General features: G+C 50.0%; 1 protein-coding gene across 1 annotated transcript; it reads right to left on the bottom strand.

Annotated features, from left to right (window-relative positions):
* Positions 1-2,441: 2,441 nt before the first annotated feature.
* On the bottom strand, positions 2,442-12,228 carry LOC102947848 (rho-related GTP-binding protein RhoF). Its single transcript, XM_007069471.4, has 6 exons — positions 11,824-12,228; positions 8,645-8,732; positions 3,755-3,854; positions 3,422-3,443; positions 3,147-3,281; positions 2,442-2,797 (listed from the first exon to the last, which is right to left on the bottom strand). The coding sequence occupies exons 1-6, from the start codon at positions 11,965-11,967 to the stop codon at positions 2,630-2,632; spliced, it is 657 nt and encodes a 218-aa protein (XP_007069533.2). The 5' UTR covers positions 11,968-12,228; the 3' UTR covers positions 2,442-2,629.
* Positions 12,229-16,058: the final 3,830 nt, after the last annotated feature.

The raw sequence follows: 16,058 nt of genomic DNA, 5'->3' as shown, positions 1-16,058 counted from the left end.
CAGGCCTCCACTCTCCAGCTTGGGTCCTGGCTGCTGGCCTGTGCCTAGGGCTACCGCCCCGAGGCCCCACTCATGGCCCTCTGCCTGGGACTCCACTCTCTGGCTCTGTGCCTGGGGCTCGTGCCCCAGCTGTTGGCCCCATGTCTGGGGCCCTGCATGTGGTCCCCTGCTCCCAGGGCTCTGCTCTTGGGGTCCCAACTGCTGGCCCCGTGGCTGGGGCTCTGCTACTGGCACTGTGCCCACCCCAGCCTTTGCCCCCTTATCCCTGTCTGGGTCCCCCCGTCCCAGAGACATGGCACTGCTCCTGGTCCCAGCTGGGGGAGGGGTGTGGACAGGGATAAGGGGGCTGGCTTTCAGCCCCCCCACTGTTAAAAGGGTTCCAGCGCCATTGCCTGCCAGGCTGAGTTCAGCTGTTATGCCCTAATCTGGCCAGAGGGGGCACCATTGCACTGACACCAACTCACAAACCCATCCAGCCTCAGACAGTTAGGTGACATTCATACTTGTGTGTCGTGGCCTGCCCTGAGAGCAAACAGTCCTTTCCACCCCTCCAATGGCTAACAATGCAACACAGGGGAAACTGAAGCTCATAGAGGGGCTCATAAAATATTACAGAAAATTCCCACTTTGTCACATACCAAAACAATTGTTTGTCCCTTCATAGCTAGGGTGACTCCTTGTCCGTTGTACTGTCTCTTTTATCTCTGTGTTTTCAGATACTTGCAGTGGTCTCTGATAGTTTTCTATTGATAATCTGGGGATGGAGCAAGGCTAGACAATTGAGCCTTGCATTACATCACCAGCTAATGAGGGAGGCATGACAACTCCTCATTCAAGCAGACATACTATCCCTGGGAGACTATCTTCTACTCTGAGTCCATAAAGCATACTTTCAACATAGTTATGTTTCTTAAATTATTACCTGTAACAACTACTTGCAATGATTAGGAGTCTTGATAAATCACGAGCTTTCTGTAGCTACCTTCCATGTTACTGTTTATGGATAAATGCCTGGCAAGATATGTTTGATGTAGTGAGTTTACCAGGTCTGAGGCAAGAGTTACTTGCAAAGAACAGGGGACCTTTTGCCAAGGCACCTTTGTGTCACTCTTGTGGTTAACTCAGTTAATCCCCAATGGGATGGTTCATCCCTTTCCCTACAACTAGTATGTATGCCAGCCTCCCCCGGCCCCATAGGGCTGATCAGCATCACTCCATTGGAATCAAGGAGGCCAGGTACCCAGTGGGTGTAAACTGGTTTTAGCTCTGTTGGAGTCAGTAGAACCAGATCCCCAAATGGTGTAAATCAACCCAACTCCATTGGAATCAATGGGCCAGATCAGCTGGAGCTGCAAGGGGGCTAAATTCCCAGCTGGTGTAAATTTGACATTACTCCATTGGAGTCCATAGATCCCCAGCTGGTGTACATGGGTGCAGCACTACTGGAGTCAATGGAGTGATGCCAATTTACTCCGGTTGGGGTTCTGTCCTGTTGTGCTGAGCTCTGGGTACCACATCACCAGAGTGAGATCAGCACACTGGGAGCTGCTCAGACAAAAGCTCAGGTGGCTGATTTAGGAGGATCTAGCTAACTTAGGAATGGAGCAATGAAGGGTAGTGGTGATACAGGATCTGTGATGGGTTAACCCACCCGCCCCCCCACCCCCAAGGAGGAAGGAGCTTAGTTTCACAAACAGGAGAATAACTGGAGTCCTAGGATGGAACCTGAGTGAGGGACAAGGGGAGCGAGGAGATAGTCCAGGAGGTGGGATGACTTAGGCCATGGGATTGGCCACTGGGGGAGGTGATGGGAGCCCAAATGGCATTGAACATGACTGGCCAAGACAATGGGAAATGTCCTGTAGGGAACAATGCTGCCCTGGCTTCGTGGCGATATGCTGGGTGGTCTAGTTGGTCGTTCCCATCTCTCACACCAAGGGGTCTTTCATGGGTGTTCCCTTACTCAGATCTTCCAGACGGGAGAGGGAGCCTCACCCTCGGCCCTTTGCTCAGCCTCATCTGTTACACCTAATAAATACTAACTAGGAGTATTATCGCAGCATCCAGGAGCCCCAGCCATGGTCCAGGACCTTACTTTGCGAGGTGCTGTACAAACATAGAACAAAGACAACACCACAGTCCCTCCTCGGGCTTATGCCCTGCAGAGACTTTTGGCTGTGGAGTCTTGTGGATGGGTTCAGGGAATTGGTCAGTGGACATGGATGGGGCCACCGTGGGTCACAGTGGTGAGAGTCGTGCAGGAGCCGGACTGTGCTATTAGGAGCTGCGTGGGCTGGTAGTTACCAGATGGAGCCAGGCAAATCTGGGAGGAATTAGGGCTATCGGACATGAACTCGTGATCTGTTACAGAGCTGAGGGAGTGAATCATGTGAGCTGGAATGTGGCTCCTTCTCCACTCTGGTCTCATTCTGTGCCAGACTATGGGGGAGGTATTTGCCCTTCCTGTGGCATCATTCATCCCCGGTGATGCATGCTGCGAGGAGGGCAAGATCTGCCCTGTCAGTCCCTGCTGTGTGGGACCCGATGCCCATGGAGATGCTGGAGGGCAGAGATGGCCCTGGGATGGGTGCAGGACACTGGGGTGTCCCCAGGAGGAGTATGGAGGTGGCTAGGAGAGCAGGCAGCTCCTCTTGGGTTTTCGTTTGCGCTGGCTCTTCCGCATGGCGCTCAAGGCGGCGCTGGAGGCCTCCATGAAGATGTTGGTGATGTTCTCCTGGTACTTGGCCGAGCACTCGAGGTAGGTGACAGCGTGCACCTCCCGGGCCATGGCCTCTGCCTGCAACAGGGGAGTGGCGTGAGACCCACAGAAGGCAGAGGGCTGGGCAGGGGGTGGGGTCCCTGCTGAAGGCATGTTGTGCCCATTGTACAGCCTGGGGCCTCTAGTATCCATTCCCATTGGGCATCACCTCCCCAGCTACCATTCCTGGGCTTCCTCGAGTCTCTGGCAGGGCCCAGGACATGCCCTGCTTCAGCTGACTGAATCGCTGCCTTGCCACAACCTCATCCCAGCATGGAGTCTAGGAGCTTGGCTGAACCCTGGCCCATTATCTCTGGGAGGGACTATTTTTCCTTCCTGAGGATTCAGGATGGTGTGTGTTGGCCAAGGGGGGGAGGGGCTTTGTCACCTTATGGTAGGTGATGGGCTCCAGCTGGTCCTCATGGAGCCGCCTCAGAAGGACCTCGTCCTTCCTCAGGTCAGTCTTGCAGCCCACCAGCATGATGGGGATGCCCTTGCAGAAGTGATTCACCTCCGGGTACCACTATGCAGGGAGAGAGATGGAGACGGGGGCTGAGCACTGGGGTGGGAGACCCCACATGTCCTCAGAGGCTTTGCGGGAGGGTCTGAGCCCCATGTTCATCCCCATTAAATCAGAGAATGGGACATACCCCTAAGGAACACAATAGAGGCCAGCAGAACAGAGCTAGAGCAGGGATGGGCAAACTTTTTGGCCTGAGGGCCACATCTGGGTATGGAAATTGTATGGCAGGCCATGAATGCTCACGAAATTGGGGTTGGCTGTGGGGGAGCTCCCGACTACTCCAGTCCCAGCCTGGCACTGCAGGGAGCGGGGTGGGAGCAGTGGCTGTGTGGGGGGAGCTCCCGGCTTCTCCAGTCCCAGCCTCTCCCAGAAGGGGGTGCTGCAGGGAGCACAGCAGCAGCACTGGCTGTGGCAGGAGCTTCCAGCTACTCCAGTCCCAGCCTCTTCCATTTGATCTATAGAAGTTTTGTTACCTTTGTGAGAAGCTGTTGGGACTGGTGACGTCGAAGCACATGAGAATCACGTGGGCTCCTGTGTAGGAGAGGGGACGGAGCCTGTCATAATCTTCCTGCCCTATGAGGAGGAGATGGAGGTCACTAAGTACCCTTCCCCTTCAAGTGCAGGGTCCCCAACCCCTCCCCATCCTCTGTATGTGAGAGGGGATCCAGCCCCCAGGGACAGCCAACCAAGTGTGTGTATTCAGCCACCCACTGGTGCACTCACACTATTGACACACTAACGTGCTGATACATATGCGCATGCACACTCACATATGCACGGGTGCATGTACATGTGTACACATGTAAACTCTAGCACACGCATGAACTCTCACAAACGTACTCTCTGCCACTCCAAATAGACCCTGGTGTGGCCCTGCCCTGCAGAGACCCCCCCCAGTAGCTGGCACAGATTTGAGGAGTGGTGATCCATAGCTACTTCTAAGTACCAGGGGAATCCCCTCTTGGCTCTTTTCTCCTTGGCCTGCCTGGCATTGTCCTCGCTTGGCTGGGTTCAAGTCCCTGCTGTGCCACAGACTTCCTGTGTAACCTGGGGTGAGTCTGTTAGCTGTGCCATGCCTCAGTTTCCCCATCTGTACAATGGGGATTATAGCAGTTCCCTACCTCACAGGGGCCTTGCGAGGATAAATACACTAAAGATTGAAAGGAGGTCAGATACTGTGGAGATGGGAGCCAGATAAGTATCTAAGATAGACAAATAGCCTTCCGCCCCCCTATTCACCCATGCCTGGAGTCCCCATCCCTCTGCACACTCATTACCTGAATGATAGCCCTGCTTTTGCAATGTAGCTGTGATGCGTCTCATGATTTTATCACGACAGCTGGTATTTCCCCAAAAGCTCCAGCTCCTGATTTGGGGTCACTCTCAGCTACATTTAAATAAAAAGGAAGGTTCTAACCCTTATGGAGTGGAGGAAAGTCTGACAAGGTAATGGCTCAGAAACCAGAAAGAAAGAAAGCTCCCAGTTTATTACAGATCTCATGAATTTGAGGCCTGGCTCCTGTTGTTGGAAGGAATGGGGGGCCAGCAGTCCTGGGCTGTGTCACTTTAAGTTCAAGGTAGGGGATAGAGCTCAGGATGCCAACAGCAGAACCCAGAAAGAACTTTGATCCCAGGGTGCTGATGTGGGCCTGTGGAAAGGGGCCCTTCTGTTTCCAGGGAAATGTTTTAAGAAAAGGAAGGCTAAAAATATATATATATATGAGGAAAATCTGCTTTAAAAAAAAAAACTTGTAAGAAATGTCACTTTCTTTCAAAAACCATTGTGGTAAAAATTGGCTTGTTTGAAAGTGTCTTTTTTTCTACCCCAAATTTGCATGCTAATAAAAGCCACCCACTGATTTGCATAATATGCCACACCCCAACACACATGTATAGTGTACACAATCGAGCTCCAACTACGATTTGCATAGCAAGCCATGCCCCAAGCCTTATCCCTGTGACCTTTCCTGACTACTGTACCCCTTTTAGGAGTCTGATTTGTCTTGCATATCCCAAGTTTTACCTCACTTAAAATTACTTGCTTACAAAATCCGACATAAACCTACAAGTGTCACAACACACTGGTAGCGGAAAATTGCTTACTTTCTCATTTTTACCATAAGGTTATAAAATAAATAGCACAATATTTGTATTCTGAACATGTCAGTGTATAGTATACAGAGCAGTATAAACAAGTCATTGTCTGTCTGTATGAAATTTTAGTTTGTACCGACTTTGCTAGTGAACATAATGGGTCAGATCAAAGATCCATCTAGCCCAGTATCTTGTCTTCCAACAGTGGCCAGTGCCAGGTTCCCAAGAGGGAATGAACAGAACAGGTAATCATCAACTGAGCCATTCCCTGTCGCTCATTCCTAGCTTCTGGCAAACAGAGGCTAGAGACCCCATCCCTGCCCATCCTGGCTAATAGCCATTGATGGACCTATCCTCCTTGAATTTATCTAGTTCTTTTTTGAATGCTGTTATAGTCTTGGCCTTCAGAACATCTTCTGGCAAAGAGTTCCACAGGTTGACTCTGCATTGTGTGAAGAAATACCTCCTTTTGTTTGTTTTAAACCTGCTGCTTATTAATCTCAGTTCACTTCGAGTTCAGGATCCTGACACAAGGAAGAAAGGAGAGCAGCAGAATACGGACCCTGGATTTCAAAAGAGCAGACTTTGACTCCCTCAAGGAACTGATGGGCAGGATCCCCTGAGAGAATAACATGGAAAGGAGTCCAGGATAGCTGGCTGTATTTTAAAGAATCCTTATTGAGGTACAGGAACAAACCATCCCGATGTGTAGAAAGAATAGTAAAAAAGGCAGGCGACCAGCTTGGCTTAACAGTGAAATCCTTGCTGATCTTAAACACAAAAAAGAAGCTTACAAGAAGTGGAAGATTGGACAAATGACCAGGGAGGAGTATAAAAATATTGCTCAGGCATGCAGGAGTGAAATCAGGAAGGCCAAATCACACTTGGAGTTGCAGCTGGCAAGGGATGTTAAGAGTAACAAGAAGGGTTTCTACAGGTATGTTAGCAACAAGAAGAAAGTCAAGGAAAGTGTGGGCCCCTTACTGAATGAGGGAGACAACCTAGTGGCAGAGGATGTGGAAAAAGCTAATGTACTCAATGCTTTTTTTGCCTCTGTCTTCACAAACAAGGTCAGCTCCCAGACTACTGCACTGGGCAGCACAGCATGGGGAGGAGGTGACCAGCCCTCTGTGGAGAAAGAAGAGGTTCGGGACTGTTTAGAAAAGCTGGACGAGCACAAGTCCATGGGGCCGGATTGCACTGCATCCGAGAGTGCTAAAGGAGTTGGCGGATGTGATTGCAGAGCCAATGGCCATTATCTTTGAAAACTCATGGCGATCAGGGGAAGTCCCGGACGACTGGAAAAAGGCTAATGTAGTGCCCATGTTTTAAAAAGGGAAGGAGGAGGATCCTGGGAACTACAGGCCAGTCAGCCTCACCTCAGTCCCTGGAAAAATCATGGAGCAGGTCCTCAAGGAATCAATTCTGAAGCACTTAGAGGAGAGGAAAGTGATCAGGAACTGTCAGCATGGATTCACCAAGGGTAAGTCATGCCTGACTAATCTATTGCCTTCTATGACGAGATAACTGGCTCTGTGGTTGAGGGGAAAGCAGTGGATGTGTTGTTCCTTGACTTTAGCAAAGCTTTAGACACGGTCTCCTACAGTATTCTTGCCAGCAAGTTGAAGTATGGGCTGGATGAATGGACTGTAAGGTGGATAGAAAGCTGGCTAGATCATTGGGCTCAATTGGTAGTGATGAATGGCTCCATGTTTAGTTGGCAGCCGGTATCAAGCGGAGTGCCCCAAGCGTCAGTCCTGGGGCCGGTTTTGTTCAATATCTTCATAAATGATCTGGAGGATGGTGTGGATTGCACCCTCAGCAAGTTTGCAGATGACACTAAACTGGGAGTAGTGGTAGATACGCTGGAGGGTAGGGATGGGATACAGAGGGACCTAGACAAATTAGAGGATTGGGCCAAAAGAAATCTGATGAGGTTCAAAAAGGACAAGTGCAGAGTCCTGCACTTACGATGGAAGAATCCAATGCACCGCTACAGACTAGGGACCAAATGGCTCGGCAGCAGTTCTGCAGAAAAGGACCTAGGGGTTACAGTGGATGAGTAGCTAGATATGAGTCAACAGTGTGCCCTTGTTGCCCAGAAGATCAATGGCATTTTGGGATGTATAAGTAGGGGCATTGTCAGCAGATCGAGGAATGTGATCGTTTCCCTCTATTCAACATTGGTGAGGCCTCATCTGGAGTACTGTTCAGTTTTGGGCCCCACACGACAAGGATGTAAAAATATTGGAAAGCGTGCAGCAGAGGGCAACAAAAATGATTAGGGGACTGGAACACATGACTTATGAGGAGAGGCTGAGGGAACTGGGATTGTTTAGTCTGCGGAAGAGAAGAATGAGGGGGGATTTGATAGCTGCTTTCAACTACCTGAAAGGGGGTTCCAAAGAGGATGGATCTAGACTGTTCTCAGTGGTACCAGATGACAGAACAAGGAGTAATGGTCTCAAGTTGCAGTGGGGGAGATTTAGGTTGGATGTTAGGAAAAACTTTTTCACTAGGAGGGTGGTAAAGCACTGGAATGCATTACCTAGGCAGGTGGTGGAATCTTTTTTTCCTTTGAGGTTTTTAAGGTTCGGCTTGATGAAGTCCTGGCTGGGATGATTTAGTTAGGGATTGGTCCTGCTTTGAGCAGGGGGTTGGACTAGACTACCTCCTGAGGTCCCTTTCCACCCTGATATTCTATGATTTGGTGACCCCTAGTTCTTATGCTATGAGAAGGAGTGAATAACACTTCCTTATTTACTTTCTCCACACCAGTCATGATATTATAGACCTCTATCATGTGTCTCTCCCCCCTCCCCCCGCCTTAGTTGTCTCTTTTCCAAGCTGAAAAGTCCCAGTCTTATTAACCTCTCCTCATACGGCAGCTGTTCCATACCCATAATCATTGTTTCCCTTTTCTGAACCTTTTCCAAGTCCAATATATCTTTTTTTTTTTTGAGATGGGGTGACCACATCTGCATGAATACATGCAGATGTGGGCATACCATGGATTTATATAAAAGCAATAGGATATTTTCTCTTATCTATCCCTTTCTTAATGATTCCCAACATTGTTTGCGCTTTTGACTGCCACTGCATATTGAGTGGTTGTTTTCAGACAACTATCCACAATGACTCCAAGATCTTTCTTGAGAGAGTGCTTTTTATGTAGCCTGTTGTAAAATGAGACAAATATCTAGATGAGTTGATGTACCCCCGGAAGACCTGTGTACCCCTGGTACACCCCATCCTCTACCTATACATACCCGCTGTGTTCCACAGATTGATTTGCACCGGCTTGCCGCCAATCTGGAAAGAGGCAGAGTACTTCCCAAACACTGTGGGGACATAGACCTAGGAGGAGAAAGGAGGGGAGAGTCACTGTGCTGGAAAGAAAGAAAGACAGCCATCGCTACTGCTCAGCAGGCTGGCCCACGGGGAGCTAGCGTTCATTCCTCTTTAAACGCTTCTCTATCAGTCTATCTAAAGTACTCACATGACCTCCATCACCGTAACAACCGAGTGTCTCACAATCTGTAATGTGTTTATCCTCACAACACCTCTGTGAGGTAAGGAAGTAGTACCTCTGTTGTAGAGATGGGGAAACTGAGGCACTGAGCAGAGCAAGGTCACACAGGAAGCTCTTTGGAAGAGCAGGGACTTGAATGGAGGTCTCCCAAGGATGGCCCCTAACCACTGACTGTACCATCCATTCACTGCAACAGTGTGTTTTCTTCCCCCCTCCCCACCCATGTGATTTTCTAGGGTGCTTGTGCTGTGTGTCTCCCTGGGGTTTATTAATTGTTTTATTTACATGTGGAGCTGAACCAATATTGTTGTTCAGTTCGGGGCTGAACTGAAAGGAAAAAAAATCAGTTTGAACCAAAATGGATTTTTGGGGGGGTTTTCTCACTGAAACACAAACCAAAAACAAACAAACCCCTCCCCAACCCTGACCCCCCCCCCCACCCCAGAAAAAAAATTCATTTTGGATCAAATGAATGTTTCATTTGAGCAGAGACATTTCCCTCCCAGTGTTTTGTTTCATGTTGGATTGTTTTTGGGTGTGTTTCACCCTTTTTCATTTTTAAAAAACCTGACTACACTTCTAAATGAAACACTGTTTTGAAATGAAATGTTTCATTTTGAAACAGTGAAATGCGACATTTTCTTTTATTAAAAACCTTTTTGCCCCCAATTTTTTGGAGGGGGTCAAACTAGTCACTGAATTTGACCCAAGTTTGTGAATATTTTTGGTGCTCTAAAAAATGCATTTGTGGGCAAATTTAGTATTCACCGAAAAAATGGTTTCCCAGATCTATTTGCTTACCAGAGGCGCCACCCCATTGTGCTTGGCCCTGTACATGTAGAACAAGGCAGTGGTTCTGGCCCCAGAGGGTTTACATGCCAACCGTGAAGTCAAAGAGGATGGGTGGCTGCCACAAACACAGTAAGATGGCCATGGTGAGTGGAACCCACAGTGACCAGAGCTCCCCAGTTGCTTGGAGGTTGGCGTCATTTGCAGGCCATGCAGCAGAGGTGGGTTTGAAGGAGAAGAACGTGTTGGCTTTGTGTACTTCTTCCAAGCTGCCCCTCCACCACACGAGAGGTGCAACCTGAGAGCAAGCACCAAGGTGCTAGTGGGAGATGTGAGCAGCGGGCAGTTGTTCAGGTGGAAGGGCAGCCAATATAGAGTGCCCCAATGCATGCTCCAAAGAAGAGCTCTGTGTGAGCTTGGAAGATTTTCTCTTTAGTAGACATTCCCTCACCCACCTTGTGTGTCTAATACCCTGGGACCAATATGGCTACAACAACCTTTCATATCATCTTTTTGAACCACCCTATAGCATTGAATAGGGCATGATACCCCTGCTAGAGAATTATATAAAACAGGTCACAAAAGCCTTTAGAAAATGTTTCATTCTCCATTGCTTTCTATAGTAAGTTTGTAGAGGAATTCCTACAGAGCCCCCTTGTTTCCTGCCCCACTAAATTCCATAGGATTTGCCCTGAAAGATTAAGACCACCTTTGATTTTTCACCCAAGAAACCTGAAGTAGCTCTGTGTCCTTCTGACTGGGCTCCATTTATGAAACCACTGTGATAGATCCGATGGCTGTACTGGTGTATGCATGCTTCAGCAAACTGCCTGGGCTAGTTAAGGTCTAGACTAGACCAACTTTCTGTTTCAAGCTCAACTCTTCTAAATGCTAGAAAAGCCTCCCCGTTACTTGGGTTCCTTTGACATTTTGTGTGGCGCATGGAGGTGTGGGTACAGTTAGTGAGCAAAATTTGGGGTCATTTCCCCAAGGGGTTACTGAGTTTATACTAGTGCAGCAGTTCTCAAACTGTGGGTCAGGACCCTGTTTTAATGGGGTCGCCAGGGCTGGTGTTAGGCTTGCTGTGCCAGGTGGTGGGGCTTGGGTGGGCTCAGGCTTCTGTCCCCCCTTCTGGGGTCATGTTGTAGTAATTTTTGTTGTCGGGGGTGGGGGGGGTTGCAGTGCAATGAAGTTTGAGAACCGGTGTACTAGTAAAAGGAACGAGGAGTACTTGTAGCACCTTAGATTAGTACAGCATGCCCAAATAAATTTGTTAGTGTAACTCTGTCACCACTAGGGGGTTATACAGCATGGTCTGTATGTGTACAGCCAGAATGGCACAGCTACAGCACCTCAGCATGTAGCTGGGAAGTCTGGAAATGCCCCAGTTCATTGCTGGTGGTGACCCGGAGCTGGGATCTCTCTAGCCACCACTGGCTGCCAGGACGATCCTGTCTGGGTGAGCTCCTGCCGGCTCCTTGGGGAGGGTGTTTGCTGGTGGCCTTAGCAGAGCAGGTTCCCTGGGTAGGGAGAATGTGATGAGGCCAGGACTCTCCCCAGAGCAATCGCTTTCACTTCCCTTGGCCAGCTGGGCTCCCATAGTTCGCTGACGGGGGAGTTTCCTTCCACTCCCAGAGGTTCCTGCCTGGCTTTGCTCCACAGAGGGCTTACTCAGAGCACCTGGCAGGGGGATGTGGGGCAGAGAGCTTGTGTCAAGGAGGGGCTGCTCTATGGACCCGGGGTTTGACCCAGTGAGGGCAGAGGTTACCTTGGAAACAGAACAGGTGGGCCAAGCATGGCTAGTTCAGGGTTCCATGTGGGGAGCAGTGTGAGGGGGGTTCTCTCTGGGTTGGGGTCCCCCAGGGGAAGCTGTGTGTATCTGGACTGGGACACTGTCTGTGTCCCATGCAGGGGGAGGAACCACGTGAGGGGAGGGGGGTCTAGGGCAGCGTCCCATGGAGAAGCAGTGTGAGGGGAGGAGGGGGATGTCTCTGTGGTTGGGGCAGGGACAGGGTCCCATGGGGAAGCGGGGAAGAGGGGTCTCTCTGGGGCAGGGTCCCCTAGGTGGAGCAGTGTGAGGGGAGGGGTATCTCTCCCCAGGTCATTCTGGCTGAGGGGGGTTCTTACCCTGGGGAAATCCCCCTTGGTGAAGACCATGAGCAGGGAAGTCTTTCCGCAGCCACCGTCCCCCACGATCACAGCTTTGATCTCAGTGAGCTCCGTCTCCATGCCCCCTGGTGTCCGGCACTGTGTCCTGTCTCCTCGCTGCATCTCCAGCGCCCTGTGCCTAACAGCCCATCCAGGGGGGCTCTGCCTTCTCCATTACTCAGCTGCCCTGAACTGCCACCTGCCAGCAGGCACCATCCCAGAGCCTGAGACCTGGATAGGGCAGGATTCCTTTACCCCTCAGATCACGCCTGAGCCTGCCTTCTGTATGGTGAGTCAGTGACCTCCGCTCTCCAGGCCTCCTCCTCCCCAAGAGTAACTCCTCTGAGTTACTCTTGGCTCTGAGACTGCAGGTGACACTGGCTTCCACCCTACACCCAGCTCTGGCAGGAGGGTGTGGCCGGGAGCCAGAGGGGTCCACACCCTGCACGTGGCCTCCCATGGGGTGCGGAGAGCAGGGGCAGGTGTGGCCAGGAATGTGACTAAAGCCAAGGGAACAGGTTGGCACAGGAGAGAGTAAATAGTGACACACACATGCACGCATGCTCACTCTATCTGGACTCAGGTGTAGCAGATTTCAATCTTTGGATTTTTATAATTTCAATGGATAATATTGATGTTGATATTTTAGCATTTTGCCCCCCGATTTGTATAGATTTAAATTTTCACAGTTGCAGGAAATCCTTGGGCCTATGTGTCACATAGTGGGGGAGAGGGCTAGGCAATCATTTAATGGCAGTAGATGCTGAGATTCAAAACCATAAAGCTTTGTAACGGTTGACAATTTGTGATTTAACAATGTATCAGAATATACCAACTCAAATCAGTTCGCAAGCAGCCTTGCTGTACATTTAGCTGGTTAGTGAAGGAAATAGTTCTTCTTCGGGGAGGGTGGGTGGGTGTCTATGGTGAAATTGACATGTACCAATATTCACCAATAAAAATAGAATCCTATCTACACTACAGGTGCAAGGTGTGATTCCCAGTCCATGTTGACCTGGTTAACCTGTGGGACACATTGCCAAGGAGGGGTTGTGAAGGCTAAAAGTCTTCAAAAAGAATTGGATAAGTTCATAGAGGCCCAGCAATGGCTGTTACCTAAGATGTTTGGGGACACAACCCATGCTCTGGGTGTCCCTAAGCCTCTGACTGCCAGATGCTGGGACTGGATGACAGGGGATCAATTTCTTGATAATTGCCCTGTTCTGTTCATTCCCTCTGAAGCATTTGGCATTGGGCACTGTTGGAAGACTGGATATGGGGCTGGATGGACCATTGATGTGGCCTTTCTTATGTTCTTAGGCAGACTCATACTAGCTCAGCTCAAGCTAGTGCCAAAAAAGTAGCAGTGTGGATGGAGTGGCCCAGATGGTGGCTTGGCTTAGCCAAGCCAATGGAGCTGAGACCCAGAGGGTGTGGTGGGCTCCACACTATTTTTGCTGCACCAGCTTGAGCAGAGCTAGTGTGAGTCTGTATATTTGCCCTGGGTATCACAGCTCCTGCCTGCAGTGCAGCCGTACCCTGACGTATGCTCCTAGTCCACACATGCATGCACCAAGTCATCAACTCTGAAAGTTACACAACCAAGAGTCAGGCCCCCAAGAATCAGGAGAGCCACTTAGAAAACTGGAGACTGGCCCCAAACCAGGGTTCTTTTTTTTTTTTTTTTAAAAAGATTAAATTGTGTCTTTCGTCTCTTGGGTTTTTTTTTTAAACGCCTCCTGCCCCACCGTGTGTGTGAGAGAGAGGGAGAGACACAGACAATCACAGCATGCTGAGAAAGGGGATTCTGGCCCAGCTGCAGGAGCTCTCAGGGCACAGCTTCTGCCTGAGCCCCAAAAGTCTAATAGATTAATTCTGACACCCACCTGCTAGCCACAGACCTGCCCCTCCCTCCGACTCCATGTCCACTTCCCCTGCAGCTCCCAGGCCTTGGTTCTTCACCCCCTTCTCTTAGATCTGACGTTGCAAGGATGCAGAGGGGTGTGGGGAATGAATGGGGCCAGATCCCCAGCTGGTGTGAATTGGCCATAGCTCCTCTGGAGTCGATGGGACTGGTGGAATCTGAAGGCTGTGAGGCCCAGGGAAGGAAAAGGAATCCAGAGAGGGTGTAACAAGTCAGGAAGCTATAAGCCCTGTGCCCTGAAGTTCTACACTAGGAAGCTCGTTATTGTCATCTACTGGTGAGTTGCAGGGGGCCTTCCAGAGCTGCTTCATGACCCCAGATGGGCAGATGCTCCGCACAGGGAGGAGCTTTCCACTGCCTTCTATTGGTGGGTCATTTTGGTAAAAATTTAGTGAAGGTTTGTCTTGAGGGGTAACGAGACATTATTATCTCTTTGCGGTTCTTGCCCTTTGCTCACCCAACAGAGTGTACCCTGGGAAAGAGGTCACCCTAACCAAAAGCTCAGCCTGGTATGACTGGGTAGTGGCATAGGGTACAGGCAATATAGAGAGGCACCTGATGTTTAGTGGGAATCTAATGTGGAAAAGGCTGTATTTAGAATCTTTTATGCCATTGATCTCTTTCTATAGAAGGCTTTGAGAAGAAGTGTTGCTGTAGGAGCTTTGTGACCAGAGTTGGGTCAGAGGTGGCTGTCGGCAGAAGTTGCAGAGTGGACTGGAGAGGCTATGGGGAACATTGACAAAACAATCCATATCTGGTGAGTTAAAGTGATGGAACCTCAAGACTCGACCACATAGCCCTTTCCTTAGGGGCTGGAGACAGATCTGTCTGAACTTTAGACTGTGTGACCCATAGACAGCAAATTGAGTGGCGTGCTTAGTGGGGAAGGGGGAAATGAGTGCTAAGGGTGGGGAGCTGAGATAAAGGACTTTGACCAAAGATGACATGGAGTGGGTGCCTTACTTAGTAGTCATATATAGTTGATTGTTACTGTACTTCCCAGAGTGGATTCTGTGTTCCTTCCCCATCATACAGTTCTTTGTTTCATACCTGCTCACTGCATGTGGGTGGGATATGGATGTCTGTTAAGGTCACCTGGGGAAGGTATTTAGGTTGTTTTTTTTTCTTTTTTCTTCATGTTTCTGAGTGGGGGCTCACAGTATGGTGGGGTTTTTTTGTTTTTTGTTTTGTTTTGTTTTAAAAGGAACCCTAGATATTTGAATCCAGCACTCTTAGCTTGCCCACCACTCCTGGCAGAAGACTTGGTTAGATCTCAGGACCTGGGGCTGGGTGGTGGAGTTGTGTCCCCAAGGGAAAGTGTGGGAGCTGGGTAGACTGGGCCACGTACTAAGTAAATGATCAAGAAGTTGTTTGAGATGTGTAAATCCATATTAACTCTGGATGGGGCGCTGCTTCTCTCTGGTGGCTGGATTGTATATAGCGGTTAGTAAGCCTGATCCAGCCTCATTGCTCATACAGCTGCTTCTTTAGCTTAAGTAGCAGAGGCTCCTCCTTTTTAGATCCAGAGGTTGTGGGTTTGATCTAGAGGATTGTCACACCGACGTTGATTTCATTATCTCTGACTTTCTTGCATTCACCAGGGAACAGCAGGGGTATCCAAAGTCCAGGGTGCAGGGAGGGTGCCTGAGTCAGAGCCTTTAGCCGGGCTTATCAGTACTGGCACTGGTTTCATGGGAGGGCAGGTCCCACAGAGTCTCACCTTGGGGCTGAATGCCACCGAGCCCCTAAATACCCAGGCCTTTCTGGGCTAGTCTGTCTCTGGGGCAATGCCGTGCCCTGGCAACATATCACAGTGACAGTGGGTGGCTCTGGGCTTGTTCAGCTGCTAGGTTAGTCTAGGCTGGGGGTGGGTGAGTGGAGTGCCTGATAGGGCATGGCCTAAGTACCATCCATTTGCAGCATCCACCCCATTACCAGCCCTGCTCCCCAGAGGAATCCTGTGGCCATCCATCACCAGTCCTAGCCCCAGGGCTTCTGCTTTACGGGGGGTGGGGATTCCATTTCCTGCACTGCTTGGCAGCACTGGGGTATGCTGGGGGACAAGTCATAGGAGCCCTGTGGATACAGCCTCCCATGCTCCCCCAACTCCTCCCCTTGGAAGCGGATTCAGATCCTACCAGAGCCAGCCAATCTTGTACCCCTGGTATACACAGTGTTCCCCTCTACAGCGGGTAGCATGTGCCAAGTGAGCTGGCCTTGCTGGAGCCCTTGGTCTGCCAGGCAGCTCCTACCCCTTTTCCTGGGGTCACATCACAGCTAGGGTTGCCAC

This window comes from Chelonia mydas, chromosome 6 (assembly GCF_015237465.2).
Source record: "Chelonia mydas isolate rCheMyd1 chromosome 6, rCheMyd1.pri.v2, whole genome shotgun sequence".
In the NCBI taxonomy this organism is placed as follows: domain Eukaryota; kingdom Metazoa; phylum Chordata; order Testudines; family Cheloniidae; genus Chelonia; species Chelonia mydas.
The sequence above is the reverse complement of the archived record's forward strand: the minus strand, read 5'-3'. Positions and strand labels throughout refer to the sequence as shown.